The sequence below is a fragment of the Coregonus lavaretus genome, assembly GCF_964263955.1.
Source record: "Coregonus lavaretus genome assembly, chromosome: 3".
Taxonomy (NCBI): Eukaryota; Metazoa; Chordata; class Actinopteri; order Salmoniformes; family Salmonidae; genus Coregonus; species Coregonus lavaretus.
Genome location: NC_139990.1, coordinates 20,997,887 through 21,021,427, shown reverse-complemented (window position 1 = coordinate 21,021,427; position 23,541 = coordinate 20,997,887). Strand labels below are relative to the sequence as shown.

The 23,541-nt window shown below is 43.7% G+C and overlaps 1 protein-coding gene across 4 annotated transcripts in view; it reads left to right on the top strand.

The window, feature by feature from the left end:
- The window catches only part of LOC311126887 (A-kinase anchor protein 9-like), a 130,859-nt gene that overhangs the window by 91,133 nt on the left and 16,185 nt on the right, over positions 1–23,541 (top strand). For 2 of the 4 annotated variants that reach the window (XM_084158577.1, XM_084158575.1), the window contains 16 exons: positions 362–524; positions 5,840–5,934; positions 8,262–8,379; positions 9,550–9,588; positions 10,634–10,866; positions 11,259–11,378; positions 14,194–14,361; positions 15,698–15,802; positions 16,148–16,300; positions 19,984–20,070; positions 20,528–21,574; positions 21,779–21,919; positions 22,015–22,059; positions 22,231–22,368; positions 22,580–22,624; positions 22,764–23,507. In XM_084158577.1, the coding sequence (XP_084014703.1) occupies positions 362–524; positions 5,840–5,934; positions 8,262–8,379; positions 9,550–9,588; positions 10,634–10,866; positions 11,259–11,378; positions 14,194–14,361; positions 15,698–15,802; positions 16,148–16,300; positions 19,984–20,070; positions 20,528–21,574; positions 21,779–21,919; positions 22,015–22,059; positions 22,231–22,368; positions 22,580–22,624; positions 22,764–23,507 (3,441 nt within the window). The remainder of the gene's footprint in view (positions 1–361; positions 525–5,839; positions 5,935–8,261; positions 8,380–9,549; positions 9,589–10,633; positions 10,867–11,258; positions 11,379–14,193; positions 14,362–15,697; positions 15,803–16,147; positions 16,301–19,983; positions 20,071–20,527; positions 21,575–21,778; positions 21,920–22,014; positions 22,060–22,230; positions 22,369–22,579; positions 22,625–22,763; positions 23,508–23,541) is intronic. The other 2 variants (XM_084158576.1, XM_084158578.1) reach the window with 2 other exon arrangements.

Here is a 23,541-nt window from a genome sequence, read left to right as displayed (position 1 = left end):
TAATGAGAGGTTATGTCCGTAAATGACAGCAGAGTATTCATTCATGGCATGGGATATATTTAATAATATGCCATGTGCCATTTAGCAGATTGTTTTATCCAAAGCAATTTACAGTGCACTGAGTTCATACATTTTTTGTACATGTGATCCCAGGAGGAATCGAACCCACAACCCTGGTGTGACTAGTGCCACATTCTTACCAACTGAGCCACTCTGTGTGGACCAACTTACTTTAAGGCTTTGTGCATCTCAACTTCTAATTCAAAATTATTCTCCACCTCAACCAGTATTTCCTCAAAGGCTTTTTGCTCACTAAAGTAATTATCTTTGTCTTGCCACCCATCTTCCCAACCCTGATCAGCTGGAACATGCGCAGGTCACCCAGACGGAGCTGATGCGCGAGTCCTTCCGCCATAACCAGGAGATTGGCGATCTTCTGCGGCGGCAGGAGGATCTGCAGGAAAGGCTGGGGGAGGAGGGGCGCGCCCGCGAGCAGCTGGCCCTGGAGCTCCACAGGGCAGAGGGTGAGTGGGGGGATAGGTGTGTGTGTTTGTGATGGGGTTGTTTTACATTTGGGTGGATGGCAGTGAGGATGTCAGATGACAAGTGAATGTGTGTGTCTGGGGTTGTTTGTGGGGGATGGTGTGTGTTTTGGTGAGTCAGATGGCTAAGGGATCTGTGGGTGAAAGGGAAGTGAATATATGGAGAGAGTGTGTGTGTCAGGAACAGCTGACAGACAAGAGGGGTGACTGGTTCAAACATGTGACACAGCCCACCCAATTCACTAACAACGCTCAGTTCCGCACACTGTTAAGCAAATGAGGACACATCTTTTCATCCATTGGCTTGTTAATAGTAACATGTATAAGTGGTGTTAGTATTAATAGTAACAGGCATAGCAGTTTGGATCCATTGCCAACAGTTTGAATGGTGATTTGTTGCGAACATCGACTTAAGTGTATTCCTTTTGTAGTGTAAGCTAATGTCCTGCTATGGTGTGTTAGGCCTATGTATGTCAAATCTGATGGGGTTCTGAAGTATGGCAAATATTTGCTATCATAAAGTAATCTCCTCCCAACTGCTGCTTGATGTTTGCATGTGATCCACCGTTAAAATGTGCACCATCATTGTTGGAGTCTGGGATACGTCTTCATCTGTGTACGTTTCTTACATCTGAAATGCGACTCGCAGTAACAAAATTGAGTAAATACACACGGTCAAATGTAGCTGGACAAATAAGATAAAGATAGTAAATGTTGCTGCCTCTACATTTGGTTGGCATTTACTTTTTTTCATGACTCACACATAGGGTAGAATGACATTCTCATTCACAGACTCGTACACAAACAAAACAAAAGATCACCCAGATATCACGTGACCGGCAGTATTCGCCTACATATTTCAACATGCATTTCAGGCCTATAAAAGCTTTCGAAGACTCCTCCGAACACAAATTATGCTTTGTCTTCCTCCATTGTGTTTGCTCTCCCATCCACGTGTTCAAACACAGTTAATGTCAAGCTGAAATTATGCCCTCCTTTTGTCCTGTCTGATTCACTCTGTAATACCTAGCTCCTGTTGTGGTGTGGTGTGGAAAACTGCTTTCAATGAAGACGGAGGAACAGGCTTGCGGTTGCCTGATTTTGAAGATGTTCCATCCTGACAGAAACCATTAGCCAGGCTCTGAGGACACTCAAGTTTCTCAGGGGGAGTTAGGATGTAATTCTGTATTATGTTTCGCAGAGGATAGGTTTACAGTAGAGCATTACAGAGAGACATAGGCCTATAGGAAATGGAATGGCATTGTGATGCCATTGTGGACAATTGTTGCAAAAGGGGTGTGTTTATACAATTATGTGCAAAGATTACTCATTTGGTAAGAGTGTTGGCCATTATAAAAGTTTTACAGTCTTTAATGCAAGGAAGTTGATGTGTGTATGGCAGGGTCAGCACTGTAGTTAGTTTGTTTTGCAACCTGATGGATGGTGCTCTATTTGCACCTAATCATACACAATCTGTTTCCATGAGACAGAGACAACATAGATTCTTCCATGAGACAGAGACAACATAGATTATCTCATGAGACTAGGAAATGAAAGGGGTTAACTAGCCAGTTGCACAACTCAATGCATTCAACCGAAATGTGTCTTCTGCATTTAACCCAACCCCTCGGGGGCTCCCTTAATCAACGTCCACGTCATTGGGGCCCGGGGAGCAGTTGTTGTTGTGGGTTGACTGCCTTGCTCATGGGCAGAACAGCAGATGTTTCCACCTTCCACCACCGGCTCGGGGAATTGAACCTGCGACTTTTCGGTTACTGGCCCAACACTCTTAACTGCTAGGCTACCTGCCGCCCCTAGAGCCTTGTACGTTTCAGTCTTAAGGGATTCCATCCCAAAGGTGAGAAAATTAGTTTTGATCAGTCAAGGAAATAAAAGTTCTAAAAACATGTTGGCTCACTATTTAAAAAGAAGATGGAAAACAAGCTATAGGATGAAAAATTGCTGAGTTTTGGCGCCGGTACAGCAGACTTGCGCTATCTAACGCTACCTAGCAACAAAACAAATAAATATAATTTGAGTAATATATATCGTCCAAAATAATATTGCGATATGTAAGTGTATAAAACATGTTTTTCACCCCATGACTACCCAGAGGGCAAAACTGCAATTTCTAGTTGTAATGGAATCATGTCAACCAGTTTTGACTGTTGCAGTACCGGGTAGGAGGGTAAAGCCAGGTGGCCATCACAAGCTTCCAGTGTTAGGAAATATCAGACATAATCTGATATTATCAAGATGCATATAGGCTTCATGACTGTGGTTTAATAAAATGACATGATACTTAAGACCAGAGCCATCTCATCAGTAGTCTAATATCACCTTTATTTTTGTCAGCTTTATTATAAAATATAAAACAGTGAATTGATGGTTGGTGGATTGACCAGAGGAATGCAGATCCGAGAGTGCTGAGTTTCTGGTGAATGCCAAAGTTCTCATCTTGCCACGAGAGCAGCATTCCAAATTTCAGCGTACGAGTTAGTTAAGACATAATGAGTTATTGTTTAAACTACTCTGATGTGGTTTTAGTTCTGGTAGCTAACGTGGAGCATAGTTACAAGTGATCAATTAATATAGTGTTGCCGTGCTCGTAAACCTTGATAATTTAACACGCAAACAACATTTGTAAAGATGACACTAGCTAGGTTACCAAATGCATAAAAACAATATGCGCATTTTCCCACCAGAGATGTTCCATCAAATTGACTTGTTGCGGATAAAAGACTGCGTAATGAGGTAGTGCGCATAAAAATAACTTTGGCGGTTAAATTCCCAAGTTAAATGGGTTTCCATCGCATTTTCAACTCTACTGATGGTTTTGTCACTAAAAATGTTGCGTTGGTCATGACACGTAGGCTATAGCCAACAGCTCGCAGATACAGTGCGGCTATAGCCTAGATGCGATTATTATGAACAAAATAGCAAGATTATTTTGATTTGTCAAACGGCAGCCAAGCATCGATCATCATGTCACCAGAATAAGACCCTCGATTGGGAAGCAGCATCAAACTCATCACCCTGCACTTTCAACGCCCTGTGAAGTTCATCATAACTTATTTCACCTGTAGCCTAATAAACTGCATGCTTTCCGGAGTCGTAGTGGGAGGACCACACAACATATCGCGTGACTCCAAGTTTACTTCGATATGATGGTTATTGATATCAATATTTGCGCATAAAAGCGTTTTCCATTTCTCGCATAATTAATTTTACAGACACAAAAAGATCCCACCTTGCCAGGCCGTCATTGTAAGTAAGAATGTGTTCTTAATTGACTCGCCTGGATACGCCTGGATAAATAAAGGTTCAATAATTTTGTTTTGTCAACATTTGGAAAGTTACCAACAAATGTGCTGTTTCCATCAGGGCTGTTTATCCGATATGTACTTTACTCGCATAAAAGGTTTGATGGAAACCTGGTTAGTGACAGCATTGAAATCTTTAAGCGTATTCACCTGACCTATTTAGTCTAGCTACTACATACTAGTACTAGATAAGATTTCATTAGGCATCTCTATCAGATCTTTGGGAACATTGCTAGTGTGCAGTCATAATAATAGAAATAATATGCCATTTAGCAGACGCTTTTATCCAAAGCGACTTACAGTCATGCGTGCATACATTTTTTTTGCGTATGGGTGGTCCCGGGGATCGAACCCACTACCTTGGCGTTACAAGCGCCGTGCTCTACCAGCTGAGCTACAGAGGACCACATGTCTTCCAAACAGATTTATCATCAGCTGAATTACATGCCAGTAGTGCATTTACCTAGTGACCTGTAACAAGATGGGTAATAATATAATATTTAAATGTCTTTGTTGGCAGCATAGCCCTCTAGAGTACACTCTGTCAAGCAAAATGGGTCGGACATTCTGCATGTGTTTGTTTGTCTGAATATTTGTTTGTGTTAGGGCTGGGCGATATATCGAATTAATTCGAATGTATGTTTTAGCGTGATGTTCCAAATGCCTGTATCGCAAGAATTGAGGTTTTACTTTTTTCCCGTTATTATGGGTCTCGTTTCCTTCGCTCCTTCTGTGTTGTGTGCACTGTGCACCTTCCCACTCGCACACAGACACCAAGCCCCTCCCACTGCCACTCACAACAACAAAGAGATTAAAGATAATTTTTTCCTCTCTGACAACAAGCAGTTTCAACTCGCTATTTTCTTTTGAGGTTTGGTCCAACATAATCGGTCATATGGACACCGAAACACATTGAGACATTATTTCACTGTAATAGAGGATAACTAACCCTTTGTAACAATATCCTTTATGTCTCAACTTCCAAAATGTTGAACAGTACAGACCCTATTAAGACGGAAGTATTAATGAACATGATTATAGAAAATGAATGCTCAGTTTCTGTCGCACACAGTTGTCTAGTCTATGTTTTATAAATGTGCAATGAGAAATAATCTTCTTATCCAGGTAGGCCACTTGATTTCAACATCTAAACAAAGTGAACAGGCTATGTTGTTCAAACAGTTGGAGACTGACAGGAGGGTGTATTCATAAATGTTCAACTATTCTACCTTGTTAGCAAGCAAATAGATCCAAGTTGGCTAGACTTTAAATATAAAGATTAGCTGGCTACTCACTAGCAGTGGGCTTGTGCTTGAGAGATTGTATATGAGACCTGTGTTAAATTTCTATAATGCCTGCTAACAGAGAAGTTGGTCATTATTAGTGGATGTGCATTGTGCTTGGTTCTGGTTTTATTTGTAATAGAAAAAGGCATTTTCATAGATAGCCATGAAAGCCAGATCAGTTTATTGCAAAAAAGCAGGTTAAACTATTTTAATAAAATAATTAAATTATTAGTGGGTGTTATGGTTGAAGACTTATATTTAGCATAAATATACTTTTACAAAACTTACCGATACGGATATCTGCCGATCTACTGTTTTACAGCGAGGAAAATTTAAAAGTGAAATTTTTCACACAGAGTTCTCAGAAATTGCAATCCAAAGAGCAATTGTCCAAGAAATATACATAAAATGTTGATTTCTTACCTTGTGACAAAAGTGATGCATCATGAGAATGGATGCAAGTGTTCAGATAACCATGAGATTACCATTTTTCATCCTATTTATTGAATATTGGTTATCGGTAGAATTATCGGCCGATATCAATATATCAGGAAAAAGGTCAATATCGGCCGATAATACCGGTGAACCGATATATCGGTCGGGCTCTAATTATGTGTGTGACGTGGCAATATGTCATTCAACGGTCTCTATATATTAATACCCCCTCTCCTCTCTCTCTCCCCCTTAGGTCTGATCGATGGCTACACGGGTGAACAGGCCGCACTGGAGGAGCAGGTGTGTCAGAAGGAGGAGCTACAGCTAAGCCTGGAGCAGGAGCTGCAGGTGAGACACAGGCCCAGTCTATAACCACCATTATCACTGTGTTTTATAACCGTTGAGGTCTTTGTCATAATGATGGAATTTCAACCAGTTATGCCTACTTGGTAGGGTTGCAAAGCTACTGGTAGTTTACCAAAGTTACCGTAATCTTAAGTATTTTTGGTAATTAACAGAAAATATATGGCAATCTATCGTAACTTTGGTCATTTATACTTTAACTTTTTTTTTTTTAAATGTATTTATTTATAGTATTCATTTTTTATATCAGCCTCCATATTGTCCATGAATTTCTAATAGATAGATCATATGGTTCTAGAGAAAATAGACTAAATATACTGAAACAAGCATCTAATCAGCAATGGCATTATTTTCAATTAACTCTGCAACTCTTCCAACTATTGACTTTTTTCACAACTGCCACCAGTTTGGCACCAAAACATTGACAACAAATACATTTACATTTAAGTCATTTAGCAGACACTCTTATCCAGAGTGACTTACAAATTGGTGCATTCAATTTAGGATAGCCAGTGGGACAACCACCCTTTTTTTTTTCTTTTAATGGGGGGGTGTCAAATAAATAAAAGTGTGTGAAAAAATATATAAAGGATATTTCATGCTGAAACCGTCATATTAAACAACAACGGTATTCACTAATATAAGGATATTTTACAGCTTTCATTCTATTTTTTATTTGAAAATCATCGTATTTAATTATTTCATGTATTTTACATGTGAGAAGGACATACAGAGGGCCAGAGATAATTAAGACACCTGTCAAAATCTGAAGTACCCAAAAGGGCCACTAGATGTCTTGTGATGGATTACATAATTTTTTTTATTTTTTTTTATTTATTTAACCTTTATTTAACCAGGTAAGCCAGTTGAGAACAGGTTCTCATTTACAACTGCGACCTGGCCAAGATAAAGCAAAGCAGTGCAATAAAAACAACACAGAGTTACATATGGGGTAAAAAACATAAAGTCAAAAATACAACAGAAAATATATATAATAATAATATAATAATAATAATAATATGCCATTTAGCAGACGCTTTTATCCAAAGCGACTTACAGTCATGCGTGCATACATTTTTGTGTATGGGTGGTCCCGGGGATCGAACCCACTACCTTGGCGTTACAAGCGCCGTGCTCTACCAGCTGAGCTACAGAGGACCACATATATATACAGTGTGTGCAAATGTAGCAAGTTATGGAGGTAAGGCAATAAATAGGCTATAGTGCAGAATAATTACAATAGTATTAACACTGGAATGCTAGATGTGCAAGAGATTATGTGCAAATAGAGATACTGGGGTGCAAAAGAGCAAAATAAATAACAATATAGGGATGAGGTAGTTGGGTGGGCTAATTTCAGATGGGCTGTGTACAGGTGCAGTGATCGGTAAGATGCTCTGACAACTGATGCTTAAAGTTATTGAGGGAGATAAGAGTCTCCAGCTTCAGAGATTTTTGCAATTCGTTCCAGTCATTGGCAGCAGAGAACTGGAAGGAATGGCGGCCAAAGGAGGTGTTGGCTTTGGGAATGACCAGTGAGATATACCTGCTGGAGCGCAGACTACGGGTGGGTGCTGCTATGGTGACCAATGAGCTAAGATAAGGCGGGGATTTGCCTAGCAGTGATTTATAGATGGCCTGGAGCCAGTGGGTTTGACGACGAACATGTAGTGAGGACCAGCCAACAAGAGCGTACAGGTCACAGTGGTGGGTAGTGTATGGGGCTTTGGAGACAAAACGGATGGCACTGTGATAGACTACATCCAATTTGCTGAGTAGAGTGTTGGAGGCTATTTTGTAAATGACATCGCCGAAGTCAAGGATCGGTAGGATAGTCAGTTTTACGAGGGCATGTTTGGCAGCATGAGTGAAGGAGGCTTTGTTGCGAAATAGGAAGCCGATTCTAGATTTAACTTTGGATTGGAGATTCTTTATGTGAGTCTGGAAGTTGAGTTTACAGTCTAACCAGACACCTAGGTATTTGTAGTTGTCCATAACATCCTTGAAAGATACCAAAATTCTGGTAGTTTACTGGTAAACTTAGAAAGTTTGCAGTAATATACCCTCCCTTTGCAAGCCTACTACTAGGTAAATATTTTTTGTCCAATATATCTCAAAACCTCTCCATGCAGATTTAAAGAAAACAGTGGACAATTATGTTGCAAGTTGTTTCCCATCTGTTTAAAATGTTACAGCTATGTTGGGCAACTTAGCACACTGCAAGGGCAGTTTTTTTGTGCCTGAGTCTGTGTTTTTAATTGGCTAACCACATTGTCAACCTGCCTCTAACTGAATATTATTTGCTCCTGCAGGTGACAAGCAGCCGCCTACACGAACTGGAGCAGGAGAGGCTGCAGATGCAGGAGGAGCGAGAGATACTGTCACGGCAACAGGATGCCATGAGGGAGCATGCGGGCCCGCGTGAGTTACGTATGTACCCCACCACTTACTCGTTGTTGGATCTGAATGGAACAAAATATACAGTTTGACAAACATTCAAATATTGCTTGTGTTTTCTAGACCGTGAAATAATGGTGAGAATGTTACTTTCATATCATGTAAAGTGTATTGGATATGCACAATGCCTATTCCAATACAGATGCTCAAAAACATGCAGTTGGTGATACTAGAGAACTATGACTACTTCTTTATGACATCACTACTCGAAAGAGTGGGCAGAGTGTGAAGTGGGGGTTATATCATTGTAATAGAAATACTAGTATTACTGAGAAAAGCCCCTCAGACCATGGCAATTTGACATGTCCGTTCTAGTAATTATATTTCTGTGGGTCCTATGACGAAGATAAACAGGCCCATGTTCTTTTGCAAACATAAGGTTGGTTTATTTCCTTGATTAGATCTACATTTGACTATTTGTATGACTCATTGTCATCGTCATCAGCCACTCATTGGTATCATCTTATCACTCAATGACGTTTTAACCATTTTAATTATGTTTCAAATCCTTTGTAATTTTAATTTATATACTCTGTTATTACTGTACTTTACTGAATTCCTATAGAAAGGGTGACCATGATGATTAATTCATGTTGTAATGAAGTTTGCAATTGATCATTGTTTTTTGATGGAAATCCTCTGGGATAAAACGGAATCCTGGAACATTTGTAACCCAAGCACCGCATCTGACAAAAGTCTCACCTGGGTCATGTTCATTAGGCACCAAACGTAAGAAAGTGGACTGAAACAGGGAGGAATACCTTGACTTGACCAATAAGACACACTTGTTTTCCTTTCCAAAACATTTTAAAGCATTTTCAGCTGCATTACCTCCATCCAGTACTATTTCAAGGTATTCCATAGGTTAATGAACAATCCCTAATGAAAAGGCAAGTAATACAGCAAGGACATGAATTCAATGTACACGGAGCCATTTCAGTAACACCTCACTCCTGCTCTCACCTCACGGCATTGGCTCATCCATCCTCTGCCGACACAGCTTTAACCAATACCACAACAGCACATGCAGGGAGGCCCCGCCCTCTCATTTTTTCACCTCTCGCATCATTTCTCCTCAAGTCTTCCTCCTTTTTATGACAAAACAAGTGCATGTTGAAATACTGTGCTTTCTTATTCCTATAGGCCTAGTTGAAGCTGCAGTCGATGCAGCACCTAAAGCAGGTGTGTCCCACATCAGAGCATGGCCAGTCTATCTATGTTACTTTTTAGTCTGTAGTCGAGTGGCACTTCACAAATATATTTTTTTAACCCCCAAATACAGCAACTCACAAAAAAAGCTTGGCGCTTGCTTGCTATGGGCTCACTCACTCAATCACTAACCCTTGCTTACGCTTTTTATTTTTGATTCACTTTTCTATGTCATGGTTTGTCATGTTAATGTCTTATGAGTCAGCGTGATCATTCTCATGTTATTTATGATTGAGCATGATTGAAGGAATCGGATGAGCTATATTTTGATACATGATACTGTAAGCTTAAGTATTTCCTCATTGGCAATCATCTTTGCTCCTAGAGTTAAGCTAACCCTAACCTTACTTCACATTATCCATGCTAACATCGTGACAATGTCCACTACCTTTGGAGTTAAGATGATTGCTCAATTAGGAATTTGCCTGTAAATGCGTATGAGGCATGGATATTGCAACGTCTCAGCACTGTCTACGTGCTTGTTCTGTGGTTTGCACTCTCTTACCCTTTTATCTGTTGTACTAATACAATGGGGGTTTTGATCTCCTGGGTAAAGCAATGTTGGTTGGTTTAATGTTGGTTGGTTGGTTGGTTGGTTAAATGATGGCAGCGGATTACTAAAGGGATATGTTGGCTATATGCTGGGAAGATACTGGGAGTAAGATTGTTAGACCTGTTATATACAGTAGCTACGTGATGCTGAAATGGCGGACTGTATTGGGGACATTTTGTTAAAAGCAGCCAACTCAATACTGTAATGATTTTAAAATGAATAAAACACCAATTTAGAACTTCTGAGACAAAAACAGCTAAATATACTTAGATTTTACATGAATAGTAAGGCTGTAACTGATTTTCGGTTTATCGACCGACAGTCCACAACAACTCCATCTCAGCATCCTGTCCTGTCCATTGCCTGAATGAAACCTGTATGTCCAAAATCGTTGACTCCTCCCATCTGAAGCGACCTTGTGTGTGACGACTTCCTTCCATCCTTCCTTCCCTCCCTTCACCCCAGACCTCCTGGAGGAGACGGAGAAGCTGATGGCTGAGAAGGTAGAAGTGCAGCGGCAGGCAGAGAAGGAGAGCCTGAACCTCCTGCACCAGGTGAAAACACTGGAGGCTGAGCTGGAGGAGCAGGTCAACCGCGTCATCGAGCTGGAGCATGCCCGCAAGACTGAGAGCGGCGACCTGCTGCAGCAGATCCAGGCCCTGGAGAAACAGCTGGAGAAGAACCGGAGGTTCCTGGATGTAAGAGAAAGAGGGGAAGGGAGATATGAGGGAGGGGGGATGGATGCATGACTGGATGGATGGATATGGATAGAGAGATGAGAGAGATGGATGGATGAATGGGGAGAGAGGGAGGGGTGGTTGGGAGAGGACCATAGGAACTATATTGTTTAAAGGTATACAGATGTACATGAATGTTATATGAATGTGCATGTTGTTTTTTGGGGATTAGGCAGTGCATAAAGCACTAAACTTGATACATAATTTATTCATCATCCATGCATTTCTTGGGGTCAGTCAGATTGGCACTGAAACAGAGAGATGTTTCCCATTTATAATTTAATTTGATATGTTATGGGTATTTCCCTTAGCTACTCTCCTTTAAAGGCGTTGTCTTAAAATCTGATCCCCAGGAGCAGGCCATCGACCGGGAACACGAGAGGGACGTCTTCCAGCAGGAGATCTTGAAACTGGAGCAGCTGCTAAAGAACAGCCAGAAGCAGCAGCCCGGCTCTGAACAAAGAAGCAGAGAGGTAACAGTTAATGGCCCCAGCATTGAGCCCTGTGGGACCCCACAGGCAGTTTCTCCCTCCTTTTGTTCCCTCACAATGGACTGTTGTGGCTCTGTACACGAGGGCTCAGTGTCAGCCAGGACAATGGGGAGGTAGAATTACCTGTGGTTACCAGAATATGATCCCAGACTAGTCAAACTGGAACTGTTGCATCAACATGTGTTGTGAAGGATAATGGACATACAGTACAGTGGATATAAAAAGTCTACACACCCCTGTTAAAATGCCAGGTTTTTGTGATGTAAAAGAATGAGACAAATCATGTCAGAACTTTTTCCACTGTTATGTGGAAAAAGTGTGACCTATAATGTAAAATGTGACCTATAATGTAAACAATTCAATTGAAAACAAATTGAAATCTTCGAGGGGGAAAAATGAAAAATAAAAACCTTACAATAACCTGGTTGCATAAGTGTGCACACCCTTAAACTAATACTTTGTTGAAGCACCTTTTGATTTTATTACAGCACTCAGTCTTTTTGGGTAGGAGTCTATTAGCATGGCACATCTTGACATGGCAATATTTGCCCACTCTTCTTTGCAAAAGCGCTCCAGATCTGTCAGATTGCGAGGACACCTCCTGTGCACAGTCCTCTTCAGATCACCCAGAGATGTTCAATTGGATTCAGGTCTGGGCTCTGGCTGGGCCATTCCAAAACGTTAATCTTCTTCTGGTGAAGCCATGCTTAAAGGTGGAAAAAGTTCTGACATGATTTATCTTTGTCTCATTCTTTTACATCACAAAAACCTGCCATTTTAACAGGGGTGTGTAGACTTTTTATATCCACTGTATATGCTGGATGGGGTTTTGTTGTTCCGTTTTTTCGGGGCGAGGGCTTGGTGATATTATTATTATTTTTTAACTGTGAGGGGGTTGTGGATATTATGTGATTGTAATGCATTTTGTAGAACTAGTATTTAAGGCTTTTTTATGGAATATTTTATTGAACATAATAGGTTTTAACAGTGGTTTTGTCCTTGTCACGGAACACTTAATATATTTTGTATCTTTCGAATAAAGCAGTGTTCATGGAGAGGTTGTAGCTATCTTTCTCTAGTAAATATCATTAAATATTTCATTACGATATTTCTGCTGAGCATCATCGTCATCTGGACCATGGAGGTCTGTCTTTGCATTATAATGGCATGTGCTATCATAACAGCTGTGATATACTGCTTGTCTCTGGTTTACTGTACGTCAACTGAGTTGTTGTGGCTAGTTTCTGTGGTCAGAGTCTTCAGCTGTATTATAGTGGCATGTGTTGTGGAAACTTTTCACTAAAAGTCACTCAGAATTAGTTGAATTGAATTATAGTTGTCTCTTTTTAAACATCATTATAGATTCTGTAGTGGCCTGTTTTTGCTAAGCTAAATGCATTTAGCTTTTCACAGCAGCCTTTCTCTGCTATCATAATCTTAGCGCGATTCCTTCTCCCTCCACCTGCGCCTATTAGTCACTGCTATGCTCATTAAAGGCCATTCTCTCTCCCTCTCTCTTTCCTCCTCTTCCTCTTTCCTCCTCTCTCCCTCTCTTTGCCTCTCCTATGGCAGGTGGATCAGCTGACCTCCCAGGTATTGCTATTAGTTGCATTGAAACAGCCTCTCTCTCTCTATTAGCGACACTCCATCAGCTGCATGGTAGCAACCTGTCATTGCAAACCATGTTAGAGCCCCCAACTTTCACTTCCTCTGTTCTCTTTCTCCTTTTTGTCCCTTTAAATATTCCTCTGTCGACCGTAGCAGGTGGATCCTCTGCCCTCCCAGCTATTAGTGCTGCTAGCGTCATTGAAAAGGCACTTCTATTAAAGATCATTAGCTGCACTCAAACCCCACCTCTCCCTCCCTCTTCCCCCCTTTCTCTCCTCTTTCCCAAATCATCTCCCTTTCTCTACCATGTAGCAGGTGTGGATCCTCTGACCTCATAGAATTGCTCCCGTTTACATTAAAACTGCCGTTGTTCAGCCGCACCATAGCATAACCATCCTTGTTTCTGCTTCCCTTCTGCTCCTCTGCTCTCCCACACGGCAGGTGGCTCAGCTAATCCAGCAGCTATTGCTAGTAGCTAGCGTATACTGAAATGCAGCCTCTCTCATATTGAAGCATATAATCCATTCTGCATAATGACTTTCTTTGCCATCCTTGCCGAAGCTCTCCTCTTTCCCTCTACCCCCTAGTGATGGGGAAAGAAATCGATACAGTTACATATCGCAGTATTATTTTTGGACAAAATTATATCGATACTTTGACTCCCAAGTATTGATTTGTAAAATACATTTGAAATGTTTTGCTACGTAGCATTAGCTAGCACTATTTGGCTGTACCTGCGCCAAAACTCTAGTATTTGTCATGCTATAGCTTGTTCTCATCTTCTTTTTAAATAGTGAGCCAACATGTTTACAGCACTTTTATTATCTACTTTTCTCATGCTCTCTCTGAGCAATATGTTTGGAACATCAAATTGCAATAAAATCGCAGTATCGAATAGCAATACATATAGAATCAGGAGAATCGCAATATATATCGTATCGGCACCTAGGTATCGTGATAATATCGTATCGTGAGGTCCCTGGCAATTCCCAGCCCTACTACCCTCTCTTTCCCTCCCTCTCTTCAAAACGGCAGGTGGATCAGCTGACCTCCCAGTTACTGTGTTGTGTTGCTACTAGCTAGCCACATTGATACATTGAAGATACAGACTGTACGATCCTCACTGAAACCCCTCTTTCCCTCCTTCTCCTCCCTCTCCTCTCCCCTCCTCATTCCTCTCCTCTCCCAGGTGGATCAGCTGACCCAGCAGCTGAGGGAGAAAGCGGACTGGTGCAGCGAGCTGCTACTGGCGTCTGAGCAGTTGCAGCGCGAGGCGGGCGAGCGCAACGAGGAGATCGACAAGCTGGAGGGCCGCATCCGCGAGCTGGAGCAGGCTCTGCTGGCCAGCACAGAGACGGTGAGAGAGACGAAGGGAGGGGGGGGTGGATGAAGTGAGAGAGAACAACGGAGAGGAAGATGAAACAGAGAGGAGAGGGACAAGGAGAAAAAGAGAGCGTGCAAAAGAGAGTGCAGTGGGGAGAGTTAAAGGTAGCTAGAAAGGGAGAGAGAGACTCCTCCTACTCATTCCTGCTCTGCTGTTGATGATGCTGTGTTAAGGTTAGCGGGGGTGTGTGTGAGAGAATGACAGCGTGAAGCTACATGTGCATATGGGTGTTTGTGTGTGCATTAGTAAGAAAGGAGGCTGAGTGTACAGACAGTACCTGACGTCATGGCTGAGAATGTGTGTGTGCCCATAATAATGAGTACTGCAACCAAGTACTGCATGTGTCAAATTCGTTCCACAGAGGGCCGAGTGTCTGCTGGTTTTCACTCCACCCTTGTACTTGATTGATGAATTAAGGTAACTAATTAGTAAGGTACTCCCCTCACCTGGTTGTCTAGGTCTTCAAAAACCAGAAACCTGGCCTCCCGAGTGGCGCAGTGGTCTAAGGCACTGCATCGCAGTGCTAGCTGTGCCACTAGAGATCCTGGTTCGAGTCCAGGCTCTGTCGCAGCCAGCCGCGACCGGGAGACCCATTGGGCGACACACAATTGGCCCAGCGTCATCCAGGGTAGGGTATGGCCGGCAGGGAGGGAGGGATGTTCTTGTCCCATCGCGCACTAGCGACTCCTGTAGTGGGCCGGGCGCAGTGCACGCTGACTCGGTCGCCAGGTGTACAGTGTTTCCTCCGACACATTGGTGCGGCTGGCTTCCGGGTTAAGCGGGCACTGTGTCAAGAAGCAGTGCGGCTCGGTTGGGTTGTGTTTCGGGGGACGCACGACTCTCGACCTTTGCCTCTCCCGTGTCCATACGGGAGTTGCAGCAATGGGACAAGACTGTAACTACCAATTGGATACCACGAAATTGTGGAGAAAAAGGGGGTAAAATACCAGGGGGAAAAAATAAATACAAAATAAATAAAAAACGCAGACACTCGGCCCTCCGTGGAATGAGTTAGACACCCCTGAAGTACTGCAACCAATATCACTGTTGGCAGGCTGAAACAGAGCAGTGAAAGAAATGTCCCCATACCTTGCTACTGCCCAGATGATTAAGTGCATGAGATCGCAGCTACTGTATATGATGTATGGCTGTGTGTGGCTATCCTGAGATTTGAGTGTGTGCTTGTGTATTATTGCGTGTGCTTGTGTGTGTACATATTTGCTTGTGTGTGCGTGTGTGTGTTCGCCACATGTGACTGGTTGCTAAATAATAATGTTGTGTGTGTGCATTGCGTGCATGTGTGTTTCAGGTGGAGGATAAGAGGCAGCATGTGTCTGTTAGTGAGCCTGGGGACTCCTCACTGGAGGCTCAGCTACAGACTGAAAGAGAGGCACTGGACAGGAAAGAGAAAGAGGTAATGTATTGGTCTTATGGGGGGTTTCTTTCTTTCGCATGTTTGGAAGAGAATTTATAAGTAGCCAATCCAGCACAGTGTCAAAGCTAGCCAGCTAAAATCTCAATTGGTTATCACGTCCCCGATGATTTACAAAAAGTGGACCATTCCTCTACTTGTTGAATCCCTTTGCCCGCCATTTTTCACTTCGCCTCAAATCACACTCCTTCAATTACCAATAATGGGCACAACACAAGTCCCCACTTAGATTTCAAGTCCCCTGTTCATGTGTCGTCGCCCTGGTCCTCAGTTAGATAAATGAGAACACACCAGCCTGACTCCCCCCTTCCCACTCCTCCCCTCCAGATCAGTAACCTGGAGGAGCAGCTGGAGCAGTTCCGGGAGGAGCTGGAGAACAAGAGTGAGGAGGTGCAGCAGCTCCACATGCAGCTGGAGATCCAGAGGAAGGAGCTGAGCACCCAGCAGCAAGACCTGGAGACCAAGGACAGCCTGCTCCAGGTAACCGGCCACCACACAGCTAGGCTAGTACAGTGCATTCGGAAAGTATTCAGACCCCTTGACTTTTTCCACATTTTGTTTCGTTACCGCCTTATTCAAAAATTGATTAAATTGTTTTTTTTCCCTCATCAATCTACACACAATACCCCATAATGACAAAGCAAAAACAGTTTTTTAGAATATCCATTAAAATAAATATATATGAAATATAACATTTACATAAGTATTCAGACCCTTTACTCAGTACTTTGTTGAAGGACCTTTGGCAGCGATTACAGCCTTGATTCTTCTTGGGTATGACGCTACAAGCTTGGCACACCCGTATTTGGGGTGTTCCCATTCTTCTCAGCAGAGCCTCTCAAGCTCTGTCAGGTTGGATGGGGAACGTCGTTGCATAGCTATTTTCAGGTTTCTCCAGAGATGTTCGAACGGGTTCAAGTCCGGGCTCTGGCTGGGCCACTCAAGGACATTTAGAGACTTATCCCGAAGCCACTCCTGCATTGTCTTGGCAGAAGGACAACCATCTCTGCAGCACTCCACCGATCAGGCCTTTATGGTAGAGTGGCCAGACAGAAGCCACTCCTCAGTAAAAGGCACATGACAGCCCGGTTGGAGTTTGCCAAAAGGCACCTAAAGGACTCTTACCATGAGAAACAAGATTCTCTGGTCTGATGAAACCAAGATTGAACTCTTTGGCCTGAATGCCAAGTGTCATGTCTGGAGGAAACCTGGCACCATCCCTACGGTGAAGCATGGTGGTGGCAGCATTATGCTGTGGCGATGTTTTCAACGGCAGGGACTGGGAGACTAGTCAGGATCGAGAGAAAGATGAACGGAGCAAAATACAGAGAGATCCTTGATGAAAACCTGCTCCAGAGCGCTCAGGACCTCAGACTGGGGCGAAGGTTCACCTTCCAACGACCCTAAGCACACAGCCAAGACAACGCAGGAGTGTCTTCAGGCCAAGTCCTTGAGTAGACCAGCTAGAGCCCAGACTTGAACCAACATCTCTGGAGAGAACTTAAAATAGCTGTGCAGCGACGCTGCCCATCCAACCTGACAGAGCTTGAGAGGATCTGCTGAGAAGAATGGGAACTCCCCAAATACAGTCATGCCAAGCTTGTAGCGTCATACCCAAGAAGACTTGAGGCTATAATCGCTGCCAAAGGTGTACAGAGTAAAGGGTATAAATTCTTATGTAAATGTGATATTTCAGTAATACATTCGCAAAAATGTCTAAAAAACTGTTTTTGCTTTGTCATTATGGGGTATTGATTGAGGGAAACAATAAGGCTGTAACGTAGCAAAATGTGGAAAAAGTCAAGGGGTCTGAATACTTTCCAAATGCGCTGTAGGTAACCTTAGCCCCCACACAGCCAGGCTAGCATGTAGGCAGCCTCAGCCACAGCGCAAGGTAGCACGTCGGTAGCATTAGCCCCCACACAGCCTGGCTAGTATGTAGGTAGCCTCAGCCACAACGCTAGACTAGCATGTCGATAGCTTAGCCAACACACAGCAAGGTTAAAATGTAGATATACCCAAACCAGACAGTTAGACTAGCAGCTACCAGGTAAAACACAACAAATAAGGATAACATGTACTTCAAGCTGCAAGCACACAACAATCCAACATATATTGGTAGCCTCAGCCACGAAACAAGGCTAACATTTACTATAGCAGCAGTTCCCAGACTAGGGGTCGTAACCCCATGTGGGGTCACCTGATATGAAAATGGGGTTGCGGGAGAATTTCCCAAATCCTGGAGAAATTTGTTTTGTGTGTATATATATATATATATATATATATATATATAATCTTTGTATCTCAAAGTCATTGTAATGTGGTTAACCTTAAAAATGTAAATGAAAATGATTAAAATCAAAAATATATAATTCTACCAGAGAGCACTGTTAGTTCATGGGAAAGGCACACTTGACCTTTGCTCTTGAATCATTCCCACAGTGAATGGCTAGGCCTGATATGCTATGAAACCACACACTATTGCAGAGACTTTGATATTACCGGCCGCAATTGATATGGTGAAAACAATGTGTGGGGAGGCAGAGGCACAGAATACCTTTGTCAGATAACAATGTTAAATGAAGAATTTATGCTATTGCTAGCAATCAAGAGGAAACTGATTGAACGACTCAAAACCTCCCCAGCTTATGCTCTCCAAATGGACGTTAGCTGCGAGGGCCGAGATGCCCATGCATTGACTTTTGTTCGCTATACATGTCGGCGGATGCTATTCACGAGGACATATTGTTCTGTCTCACGATTCCCGAGCATGAAACGGCACAGGGGATGTTCAGTGTGCTGCGTTGCTATATTGACGAAAAACTGATTCCATGGGATCGAATGGTGGGCTTTTGCACAGATGGGGCTCCATCTATCATGGGACAGCGGGCAGCCCTCTGCACTCTAGTTATGAATGTCTCCCTCTGCCATATGGATGCATTGTATGATACACCGAGGGCAACTGGCGGCCAAAGAGCTGAGCACAGAACTCTGGGATATACCGCAGCAGGTAAACTAAATCAAACAACATCCACTGCGCGCATGCCTGTTTGCAGTGCTCTCGTCTGCATTAACACCAAATAGGCCTATCGATCCAGGTTGGATATGACAGCAGAGATGAGGTGCGCACTGTCGACCACGCCCCATGACTTTGAGACGGTCCTACACGACATGCATCAAGCACACCCATCTCATTAGTGGTGGTGAAATAAGAAGCATTATGTCAGACTGATTTGCAATTGACTGCCTCACATTAAAAGTATGTGATGGTGAGTTGAAGACAATCAGAAATACTGTTAGAATGTTTTTCAATTGACTGCCCCAATAAAAAAGTAAACACTGGCTGTTAATTACAACAACAAATAAATCACATTGATGGGGTTGTGAGAATTTTCAGATATCAAAATGGGGTCGTGGGCCAAAAAAGTTTGGGAACCCCTGTACTATAGGTAATCCTTAAACCAACAAGGTTGAGACATGGTATGCATCTGCTAAACAAAGCTACCTAAAGACAGACCATTCAAATGATATATCAAAGGATAAAACAAGTGTGCTGTATGGTAACCGTTGCTACACTACAAAAACATATTACAATGTTTATCGATACTAAAAAACCTGCTAAAAGATTCAAACCAGATGGGATGGCGTATCGCTGCAGAATGCTGTGGTAGCCATGCTGGTTAAGTCTGCCTTGAATTCTAAATAAATCATAGACAATGTCACCAGCAAAGCACCCCCACACCATAACACCTCCTCCTCCATGCTTTACTGTGGGAACTACACATGCAGAGATCATCCGTTCACCCACACCACGTCTCACAAAGACACGGCGGTTGGAACCAAAAATCTCTTTGATTCCATATGTGTTATTTCATAGTTTTGATGTCGTCACTATTATTCTACAATGTAAAATATAAAGAAAAACCCTTGAATGGGTGGGTTTGTCCAAACATTTGACTGGTAGTGTATATGCCACATTAACCAAAGCACCAAATATGGGACCTGTTGGGCTAATATTTTGGTGATAGGTAGTATCCCCACCCCAAAGATAAAGAAATCCCCCCCCTCACTGTTCCCTAATGTCTTAGTCCCAGTTTAAGGGTGATTGTTTTGTGTTGAGAGCCAGCAGATTATAATCTCCGACATATAATACATTTTTGAAGGTGATGGAGGAGAAGGACAGGGATATAGCGCTTCTTAATGAGCAGATGGCTAAGCTTCAACACACGGAAACAGCCCCTGACAACAAGGTAACCCCATATACATATATGTTAGACAGACCACTTCTGTTCTCATATATGTATATCTTTGTGATAGTGGATCACTGTGTGTGTTGTGTGACAGCCGTTCATTTTATTTGTTATTTTTGTTGTGGCGTAACCCACCATTTTATTTTAGGTTTTGGTAAGTAGGCCTCTGTTGTGTTGTGAATTTTTCTTTAAGTTGGCTTACTAAGGAGACACTTGGAACACCCTAGAAATGTCCAACAAATCAGAATTGGTACCTGAAGTAGCATTATTACAGTTGTCCCAACCTAAAATGTAACCTGATTGGCTGAGACTCATATTATCTATCACATAAATATTATCAGTATTAACTATATTGCCGTGGCACAACTGTGTCTCAGGTTTACTAGAAAGCATGAGCCGGTCTTTTTCCTCAACTTCATCCTTATTCCTACATACACTGCTACGTCCTTCCCTTCAGGAAATCGACGCGAGGGATGAGCTACTGCGGGAGCTGGAGTCCCAGGTGGAGTGCATGCGGAGCGAGCAGCAGCGCCTGAAGAGGAACAGCGAGGAGGAGCTGGAGCAGCTCAACGCCGTTATCGACAAGCTCCAGGAGGAGCTGGCCAACATCGAACGGAAGCAGTCCTCGGAGACGGACGAAGAGCTCAAGGGCCAGTTGGAGAGCCAGGTCAGAGGTCCCAGCAAGGAGGATTACGACGAAATGAAGCAAAAGATGGACCTGGCCACCCAAGAGCTGGACACCATCAAAGCCGAGCACTGCTCGCTCCTGGAGAGGTACCGGTGCTTGCAGGAGAGCAAACTAGCATTAGCCGAGTCGGAAAAGGAGCTGTCGGACGACATGGCAATGGAGCTGCAAGACGCCCTGAGGGAGAAGACGGCGGCATTCGTAGTGGTGCAGGCTCAGATCCAGGCGCTGGAGCAGAGCGCCACCTCCAGGGTGAAGGAGCTGAGCCTTTGCGTCCAGGAACTTGAGGCCTGTGTCGCAGAGAGGGACTCTGAACTGACCCGCTGCCGGTTCCTGGTGGAGCGGGCCCGGGAGGACGCCGACGACCTCCAGCGCAAGGTCCAGGACCTGGAGGACAAGCTGAGGGAGAGGGTGGCGGCCGTGCTTGTCAGCCAGGCCCAACTGGGCGCCATCCAGCAACAGTCTCATCAATCGCAGGAGTCCAAGGGCCAGAGAACCAAAGAATCCGGCCACCAGGATCCCAGCGGACAGATGGAGGTACCAGACTTTTTGTTTGCAGGAATGTCCCACGCAGCGGAGATCCAAGGTGCCAAACATGGCCCCACTGGGAAGGTGGTCCTCCTGACGGAGAAGCTCCGCGAGCTGGAGGTAGGCCTGAGCGGCATGCAGAAGGACCAGGAGCTGCAGAAGCAGTTACTCTCCAGCTCCGAGGAGGTGGTGCTGGAGTACGAGAAGAGGCTGGTCTTGCTCATGGACCTGCTCAATCAGATGAGGACGACCAAGCCTGGTGGATGCCAGAGAACGTTTCCGGTCACAGAGGTAGGTGTTCAATTTAGCCTTCACTATTGCCTATGGGAGTTAGCTCTAGCCTGCACCGCCTCCTATGAATTTGTTTTAGGTGGGGTAGAGTTAGCCTGCGCTACTTTCCATGGATGAATGAATTCTCTTATGCCTACAATGCCTGTAGATGTTTTTCACAGTTTAAATGCTGACAAGCTGCTATCTCTTTGAACTCTGAACCAGACTGCATCTTTTGGAGGCAATGAGCCGGCTGTGTCTGAGATTCTACAGGAGCTACAGAAGGTAAGGGACGAGGCTTCGGCCACCAAAGAACAGCTCAGCAGTTACAGGGAGAGCAGCAATAAACTCCAGCAGGAGCTCAAGGTATGTAATATCACACTCAACAACCATGTTGGATTAATGCTCTATTATTATTGCATGAGAGGGAGTTACAATTATCACATATTTTCCTTTTCTAGGCAAAAGAGGGCGCAATAGCAAAGTTTCAAGAAGACCTTCAAAGGGTAAGAAACTAATGTGAAAGGGAGTTCCTCTGATTGCCATAGACACAGTACAATTCTACTTTGCCTTAGAGTTGCTAAAGTATTGCAATACTTTCTTTTTCTTGACATTATCTTAAATCCATTATCTTGAAATCCAAGTTCTAGAATTTCTATTGTCTAACTATTCCCCAGGTGTCATCGGGAGGCAGTGAGGCCAAGGTGTCGGAGCTCCATCGGGAGTTGAAGGAGGTCAAAGCGGAGGCTGCTTCCACCAAAGAGGAGCTCAGCAGCCACAGGGAAAGCTGTGACAAACTACGGGAGCTTCTACAGGTATGAACACAGTCAACCAGTGTTCAGCAAAGCAAAGAACTATGGGAGTCACAGTCTTCCAGTGCCAAACTGAATTGTTGATTTTGTTAATTGTCTATTTTCTGTGGATAAAAGTACATTTTGAAAATGTTGACCAAATAAGAAGTTGTATGTGTAGTCTTTTCAGTGATTAACCAATCCGACCATTTCATTTTATTTTTTTGTACCAAAGGAGAGAGAGATGACCATAGCACATCTCAAGGGAGAACTCTACCAGGTAAGTGTATCTTGCTGCAAGGAAGAATATTCCAACTCTACTCAGCAATATGGAAAATGATCTGACTATTGGCATGTCTTCACCAGTTAGGTGTCCCCTAACTTCACCTTTTGATAATCTCTGTCCTTTCACCTCCCAGGCCTCATTGGAAGGTGACGGTGCCTCCACATCCGAGCTTCTCCAAGAGCTCCAGGAGGTCCGAGATAAGGCAGCTGCTACCAAAGAACACCTGAACAGCTTCAGAGAGTGCAGCGAGAAACTCCAGACCGAACTCCAAGTCCGCGACCTGTCCATCGCTCAGCTCCAAGAGGAGCTACAACAGCTCAGAGTAGCCTTGGCGAAAACCGCAGAGTCACCATCACCACCATCACCACTATCCCCACTATCACCATCTCAGTCTCACTCACTCGAGCAGCAGCAAGCGCCACCCTCCCATCCGAAAAATAAAGGCTTCAAACCGCAAAACCAATGCCAAGGGGCCAAGGGAAAAATGGCCGCCGCTGCCAAAGACAAACCATCGCTCTCCAGGAAGAACTCTGTCGCGGCAAACCAAAAGTCTTCCGACAAATTGTCCGGTCCATCGGCTGGTCTTAATGGATCTCAGCGTCTGCCTCATACAGACGCTGGCACCCAGACGGATACATTTTCCTCCCAAACATCTGGCCAGCCCAGGTCTGTGTCGGAGGAGGAAGAGGTGGAGGAGATGATCGGGGAGTACCAGGAGAAGATCGTACAGATGCAGGAGCTGCACGCGGCAGAGATCCTGGACATGGAGGCCCGGCACATCGCAGAGAGTGAGGCCCTGAAGAGGGACGCTCAAATACTGGAGGAGGAGTGCAAGGCTCTCAAGACCGTCATCGAGAAGCTGCAACGCTCCCATGAGGTAAGTCCATTGGACGACATCTGGGTTGTGTTCA